Source organism: Notothenia coriiceps, unplaced genomic scaffold (assembly GCF_000735185.1).
Source record: "Notothenia coriiceps isolate Sejong01 unplaced genomic scaffold, NC01 NC01_scaffold00008945, whole genome shotgun sequence".
In the NCBI taxonomy this organism is placed as follows: domain Eukaryota; kingdom Metazoa; phylum Chordata; class Actinopteri; order Perciformes; family Nototheniidae; genus Notothenia; species Notothenia coriiceps.
In genome coordinates, this window is record NW_011341646.1 from 1 (window position 1) to 8,410 (window position 8,410).

Genomic DNA, 8,410 nt, shown 5'->3' on the forward strand with positions numbered 1-8,410 from the left:
ACACACACACACACACACACACACACACACACACACACACACACACACACACACACAGACACAGACACAGACACACACACACACAATCTCTCTCACTCACAAACACACTCAGTCTACCTGTGATACAAATGCCTCTTAAATATGGTACATGTAGGTGTCATGTACAGCAAGGCCTGCTTCGTGAAGGGTTTTTAGGGGCCGCTATAGAGCCACCTTCAAAGTCTAGCAACAGTAAGTTCCTGTGGTCACAAGGGGGTGCTATGACTGTGATTTTACTTAAGGTTTCAGCTGCAGCTTAGATGTTCTGCTTTCTGACTGTGTACTTTGTTGTTTAGAAACTCTAGACACTCTGGAGCAGTGGGTGAGAGAAATCTTCAGCAAAGTTCCCAACAAGTAAGTGTACTACAACTACTATCCCTGCATGAATAAAGCAATTCAGTTCACAAGATATTTGTATTGTTCACCAGAAAATTTGATGTACACAACATGCCTACAACTTTGGAAATGCCAAATGTTTTTTTTATTGTTAAACAAACAATAAATAAAAGAAAATAGAAACTTGAGTGTGCAGAAATATTCACCCACCCCGGTATTTTTTGTTTATTATTAACAAGAAGCATCTGCTGATGAAATAGATCTCAGAAGACCTACGATCAAGAATTGTTGATTTTCTTAAAAGCTGGAGAGAGTTAGAAAGTCATCTTCACAAGTTAAGCTATTTATCAATCCATATTTAGACACATTTTCTATAAAAGGAGCCAATTTAAAAGTGTGTCAATGCTCCCTAGAAAAAAGTATTCTCAAGATTATCATGATATCCTACAAGACACTCAGCCGAGGTTGGGTGGTGCAGCAGGACAATGACCCTAAATATTGAGGTAAATGTAGTACAAAGAAAATCTGTTGATTAGAGTGGTCCAGTCAGAGGCTAGACCATATCCCAATAGAAATGCAGAGATGCAGCGCCACCGAGGGATTTACCAGCCGACAAACGGAGAGACAGACGGGGACTCAAGCTTTTTTAATATCTTTTTTTACGTCTTGTGAATCCTTACTGTCTGTGTTTTTCACTCTCACTTTGGTGGAGATCAGATTACTTTTAATGACCAATTAATGCATAAAACCAGGAAATTCCAAAGGGTTCACATCACTTTCTTGCCACTGTTCTTTATCTATTATTCCTTCAATACTGACCAAAAGTAAAATTGTTGCCTTATCTGACAAGAGCACTTTTTGTTCATATGCTTTTTTTTAACCAAATGATTTTCTTATTTTTCTTTATTATCAATGGCTTTTTTCTTGCCACATGTCCATAAAGCCCAGCTGAATGGAGTGTCCTGTATGTCATAAAGTTGTCCTATGTACTCTGATCTACAAGCTCCTTCAGGGGGACATTTGTGTCCCTGTTGCTTCTCGGTTGAATGCCCTCCATGCACGGTGAGTTTGGGTGCGGTCCCTCTCTTGGCAGGTTTGTTGTGGTTGAATATTCTTTTCATTTTTGGTATAAAGGATTTAATGGTACTCTGTGGGATGTTCAAAGTTTGTCCACCTGTCTGGAGAGATTGTCAGTCTTCATGGTGCGATTTGCTTGCTTGGTGGCCGCCTATGCTCAGTTTTTATAGGGACTAGACCCCAGTACATGGGCAATACTAACGACAATCAGGCAAAAACGAATCATGTAAATGAAAAAAAAAAGATTGATGTTTTGTGTTTTCTTGTGTTTAGTGGGGAACTCAAAGCGGACTTCTCTCACCTCCTGCAGCCGTTTGACACTCCAGCCTTCAACAAACTCTACAGAGGTCAGAAAGTAGTGGCATTATATTATATGTATGTTATCATATAAATAGGTTAGAATCCCACGGCCCCTACATGTGTATATGTTATTATCAAATATCAATATGTTAATATGGTATAAGAAGAAACTGCCCCTTTTGGGAGCATTCATGCTGGCTAACCTATAACAGCTTTTTTTTTCACATCGGTCTAAGATGAAATCAGAAGAATCATCAGTCTAATTTTTTATTAAAAACATACTGACACATATCCGCATGTGTTTTGCAGTGGTCCCTGTGAGGAAGGTTCATGCTCTGAACATCAGCTGGGCCGTACCACCGCAGGGGAAACATTACAGGTGCGTCATTGTTTAATACTTGCATTAGAACATCGACCAAAGAAAAATGTACAAACATGTGCAGAGGCAGGTTTTAAAAAATGTTGTTCAGAAAAAGCAGGATTAACACTGGACCCAATGTGCTGCTAAACAGGAGCTCTTACATCTCCTCTGTCACTCTTTTTCTCCATCCTAATTTATCATTTGTCTACGGTTGGATTTATTTTTTATTTTCTCTGGAATAATAAGTCATTAGTGATTGGAGAAATACTCAGATCTTGTCCTTTAGTGTAGTAAGACAAATATTATCAAGAGAATGATCTGTAGTAATTGTAGAAATAAAATATAAATAAAAGTCCTGCATTTGAAGTACCGGTATGTATTTATTCTATGCAAAAAGTACTTGGTATCAAAAGATATATACTTTTCAAACATGACTAATTAATATTACTTTACATGTTGTTGCTGGCCCTGATGGACCTCATTCAACCTAACTTTACCACCATACTCCATATATAATTATATACTGCATTTTTTATATTTAATTGCAAAGGTTAGTTCATCAAAATGGTACTTCAGTGCAGTATTTAAATAAAACTCACCACTACTGTTAGTGATGTTGCAGGCTGGTGTAGAGCACATTATCTCTCCAATCAGATAACTATTCACAAATGTTGTGTATTTTGGCAGAGTGAAGCCGCTTCACTACATCTCCTGGCTGATCGGACATGAAGGAACAGGCAGCATCCTGTCTCTGCTCAGGAAGAAGTGAGACATAAAGAAATGACTGATTAGAAACGGCAATAACTGGTAAATGCTTGCACAGGACTCACTGTGTAAACTATGTTTGTCTTTGTGTGTGTATTCAGGTGCTGGGCTATGGCTCTGTTTGGAGGAAACAGCGAGACAGGTTTCGACCAGAACACCACCTACTCCATCTTCTCCATCTCCATCACCCTGACTAACCTGGGCTTCCAGAACTTCTACCAGGTCAACACCTCGTACAGCAACATGTACTGGTTAACCTTGACTGTTTAAAAAGTTACAAAAAAATATAATTAGATTAAACAGTTTCGTTTTTTTTTACTTCTCAATGCTTTAATATTTGTCTCTGTGCAGGTTGTCCATTTGGTTTTCCAGTACCTAAAAATGCTCCAAACTCTTGGGCCCCAGGAGAGGTAAGGCTCCTTACACACACACACACACACACACACACACACACACACACACACACACACACACACACACACACATGTTTTAGGTACCATGGGGCACTGCTGCAGAAACAGACCTTCATTTTTTGTTTTGTTTTATAAACTTACAGTCAATGTGTTGTTGAGAAAATAATACTTGAAACAACCTTTACACAAATATAAGAATTTGATATGTAATAAGATACAAATAAATGGTCATATAACTATGCCCAGCCCCCTTTAAAGTAGTCAAAGTAGGCCAAAAGCTATAAAGCATATTATTGACTTTTTTCCAGGATCTATGAGGAAATTCAGAAGATAGAAGCCAACGAGTTCCACTATCAGGAGCAGGTACTGCTGCACAGACACACACTGTACACACGTCTCTGGATAAATGAATGTGCTTACAGCCAAATGACAGTTCAGTCAGCAGATTAGATGAATCAGCCCTTCTCTGTGTTAATGTGATTTTTTTCTAGGAAATAATGAATCTTCATTAATACTATGAATTAATACTAGTAGTTATGATGATGACAAGGATAGCAATAATTCATTTCATTCCTGTAAATCATCGCTAATATTAGAGAACACTAATTTGTATTTTATTAAAATGTGATTAGTAATTTGATGTTGTCTCTGGTTGTTTCTGGACTGACAGACAGATCCCATCGAGTTTGTGGAGAACATCTGTGAGAACATGCAGCTGTTTCCCAAAGAGGACTTCCTGACTGGAGACCAGCTCATGTTTGAGTTTGACCAGGAGGTAACCATGACGTGGTCTGTTAGTAAGGGAAAGAGTCAAACAGATTAACAAAAAAAGGTTATATCATATATAGTGATAATAACTGTTTTTAAAGATTATTTTTGGGTCACCAGTGTCTTTACTGGTTAGAGAGAGTTGAAAGATGGAGACAGACGAGAGGACATGCATAAATTGTCCCTGGGTAAGGTTCGAACCCTTCGAAACCCCCTCCCACCTGGCTACCAAACCAATGTTCTTTCTCTTTGTTGTTTATATGTAAAGGTGGTTCAGTGTAACGCCCTCTGATACATTTCGTCTTACATTGCCGATAAGCACTTAGGTTCCCATTCATTCATACTGATCTTTTAAATTGGGCCAGCCTGGATGTTGAAGTGTGCATCAATCCTGCCCTTCCCTCCACCGTAAGGGCCTTTCGCAGGACCTGATTCGGGCCTTTCCACCTGGGAGAAAATGTGACTTTTTCAAGAATTTGTCTTGTACATTCTCGCCAGCTTGGAAAATATTTGTTTAAGTATTATGGAAGCCTATCAGACACACGCACATGAAACCATCTCAATATTTCAGTTTTTGTCTTGGCATATTTAGTCATATACTCGTCAGTCCATTGTAGTTTTGTGGGGCATCAAAGGCAGACCTGCTGTGATCATGGTCTTTGTAATTGTTCCTTTAATGATCCTTTAGTAGAGTTCTCTGTGTTAGAAGGCACATGCTGAGGAAACCCTTTCCTAACCATTTTGTATTTTGACGTTTTTGTTGCTTTCAGGTCATTAGTGCCGCTCTTTCACTACTGACTCCTGACAAAGCAAACCTGTTGCTGCTGTCACCGGAGAACGAAGGTCACTGTCAACTCAGAGAGAAATGGTTCGGTACCTGCTACAGCAAGGAGGGTGCGAGACACGCACACACACTCAACACTCAACACAGACAGACACACCATAGCGTCTCATTTACAGATATTTATCTTTGATATCTTGATGTACTTTGTTGGGATTAAGCCTTTATCTACTGTTTGTGAAGATTGTGCGAGTCAATTAATGCCGAGATTTAATTTCAGTTGACACAAACTAATTGTTTAACGAAACATTGTATTTATTTTTGATGTAACGTGTGCAGGCAAGGAAAGCATTTGCTGCTTTACCAAACAACTTTCTGAAGACAACAAAGTAATGATATATAACCTGGGATAATTTAGTTTTGTCTCATCAGACATCCCAGAGGAGTGGGCTCAGCGCTGGGCGGGAGACTTGGAACTCAACCTTGAACTCCACCTCCCCGCTAAGAACAAATATATTGGTCAGTACAAAGAAAGCAACACATGATGCTACAAAAGAGCTACAACTAAAAACATAAATTCAAAATGATCTTCTTCTTCTTCATGGCACAGCGACCGATTTTGCTCTGAAAGCGTCTGACTGTCCGGACACAGAGTTTCCTGTCCGGATCGTGAACAACGAGCGAGGCTGTCTGTGGTACAAAAAGGACAACAAGTTCAAGATCCCAAAAGGTGAGCCAGAGGCAGGATTTGGGGTAAGCGAGGTCACTTCGGGGTTAACGCTGAGTTTTCGGTACTACGACGCTGGAGGACTTCTTCCAGCGCCCGGTGAGCAATGGGAGTGAGGGGGGGAAGGGGGGTGTCCGGTGCCTTGCTCAAGGGCACCACGGCAGGGCAGGAGGTGGACTAGGACCTCTCCAAGTAGCAGTCCACACGCCATATTTTAGGTCTGGTCGGGGACTTGAACCGGCGACCCTACAGCTCCCAGTCCAAGCCCTTATTGACTGAGCCACTGCCGGAATACTGTACACCCACATCTGTAGCCCTTTCCCTTTCTTTTAATTTAATTTCATATTTGATATATTTTATACATTTAGTTAAACTTCTGCACCATTTCATGTCTAAGATTCTTATATTGCCGTCCTATTTTTTATTATACATAATAAATTTGATTATTGTTGCAGGGAGCCTGAGGTCTACAGCAAACGACTGGTTCTCTGTAACTGTTGTGCATATGTCAATAAATAATTGTACATTTCTAGCAAGGGTTTAAATTAACAACTCGTTCAGTAAAAAATAAGGTACAATTATGTGGTTTTCTGTCTTTTTAGCTTATATTCGTTTCAACCTGATCTCCCCGATGATTCAGAAGAGTCCTGACAAGTAAGAGTTTAAGAAAGACATTTGCTTGCATTCATCCTCGGCTTAAAGCCACAACAGGATGAATTGCTGTTCTGTTTAACAGTGTTCTTCCTCTTTCAGTCTGGTTCTGTTTGACCTCTTTGTGAACATCCTGGCTCACAATTTGGCCGAGCCAGCCTATGAGGCTGATGTGGCTCAGCTGGATTACAAATTGGTGGCCGGAGAGCATGGATTCGTTATCGGATTTAAGGGCTTCAACCACAAACTGCCGGTGAGGAGACTGTACACTCTAACATAGTGTAACATAGTTAGAGACAGAGTGGAGCATCTAGCAGCCAAGCAGGCATATCAAGTCCTTCAGGGGTCAGAAGCTAAAAGAGAAAGAAAGTTGGACTTGCAGTCATCAGGTGGACATAAAACCTCTATTATTAACCATCATGTTACCCTTTAACTTTAAGTAAGCAACTAATAGATAAGATCAACATATCAAATGTCTTAATGTTTGTTCACATTGTTTCCAAAACATCAATGAGGCATTCCGTTGCAGTGTCTGACATGTTTCTTTTATTTCCATCAACACATATATTGTAGTTTATTCTGAATGAATCCCACATACAATGTCCTGCTGGCCCAGATACGACTAAAGGACCAAATGTGGATTAATCCACCAGTAAAAATAGTCCCCCAAAAAATTTGCTGATTAAAAACTACAGTGACACGCAGTTTTAAGGAATTATTTAGCCTTTGTTTTTATAAAATAATATATTTTTGAGGTCTTGGTAACAAAAAGGACATAAAGTATCAGCAGTTAAAGTACTTGCTAGGCCGCAAAATAACCTCTGACATTAAAATGCTATTCATATTATTCTATGTCTATTTTTATTATTATTATTTATACTTAAACATTATTTTTCCAGCTGGTTGAGGTGCAATTTTACCTACCATGCTTTATATATGTTGTATATATATTTGGTAGGTCCATTCTTAACTTAAATGTTTTTAGTGTAAAATGCATTTTTAATTAACATTTTATTTTGTAAATAAGGCTTTCAGATTAATGTAGTGGAGTCAAAAGTGAAATATCTCCCATAGATTTAGTGGAGTAAAAGTATAATACAAATACATCAACAATTAGGTTATAGTTATTATAGTTAATTGTATTATTTGCTTCATATGTACAACCACCCTGACTTCTCTCCCACTGCTTCTTTAGCTGCTGCTGAAGCTCGTCGTGGATCATCTGGCAGAGTTCAGCGCTGCACCGGGAGTCTTTAACATGTTCTCTGAGCAACTGAAGAAAGCCTACTTCAACATCCTCATCAAACCTGAGAGACTGGGCAAGTATGTCCCACACACTGCAGACACAGACTCTGTAAACAGCCTTTCATGCCACCAACATAACGTAAAGGGATTCACAGTATTTGGCAAATATCCGGATAACATTGTTGAATTTGCCATAACAATTACTCTAAATAAGTTAACACAAGAATCATTTCTGCTGATTATAGTATAATGCACAAATGCAAAACATTACTGGGATAAAAAGAAAAAGTTATTATTTTCAGCTATCTTATTTTGAACAAAATAAACATTGAACTGAACACAAAGGGCCTCAAAGAATGATGATAACATTTAAGAGTGCAGCTTTTTACTAATAGTTTCTTTATCACATTTAAATATATAGAATAATTATAATAATAATAATACAAATAAATGACAATTATAGCGCTTTTCTAAAAACTCAAAGACGCTTATATGCAATAGAAAGATGCTTAATATGCATAAAATACTCATATTTTAATTGCGGAGGGTACCAGGCTTTTATTTGAAGCAGGCTGGTATTTGAGACTTCCCTCTGGTTGAGAGTACGTTGGTCACATTTAAGTATTAGTTTTTTTTTCTGCTCCTGTTCGCCAGTTTGTGAAAGCTCTTTTGTTTTTTCACTGTATTCAATATTTTTTTTCAGTATTATTGTACTGCTATTCAATTAGTTTGGAATGGGGGCCGGTTGATGAAAATGATCCAAAGCAAGGGGCCGGGAAAAAAATTGCTTGAAATATGAGCAATCATATTAAGAGCTTCAGATACAGTAAATACTACAGCAGGTCACTTGTGGAAAAAGAGATCAATGATCTCAATGGGATTCACCTGCATAAATAAAGGTATGAAATGAAATGACTACAACAGCATAGTGGAGTGCATATATTTTG

General features: G+C 38.5%; 1 protein-coding gene across 1 annotated transcript; it reads left to right on the top strand.

Moving 5' to 3' along the window:
• Positions 1 to 288: 288 nt before the first annotated feature.
• On the top strand, positions 289 to 7,728 carry LOC104944829 (nardilysin-like; the record flags this gene model as incomplete). The annotated part of the gene is made up of 14 exons (XM_010770405.1): positions 289 to 393; positions 1,726 to 1,799; positions 2,062 to 2,131; positions 2,801 to 2,878; positions 2,980 to 3,100; positions 3,230 to 3,288; positions 3,600 to 3,654; positions 3,962 to 4,066; positions 4,830 to 4,953; positions 5,273 to 5,359; positions 5,451 to 5,570; positions 6,170 to 6,221; positions 6,321 to 6,471; positions 7,414 to 7,728. Coding segments are annotated over 14 exons (1,501 nt in total), but the record flags the coding sequence as incomplete, so codon positions are not given.
• Between the last annotated feature and the right edge of the window lie 682 nt (positions 7,729 to 8,410).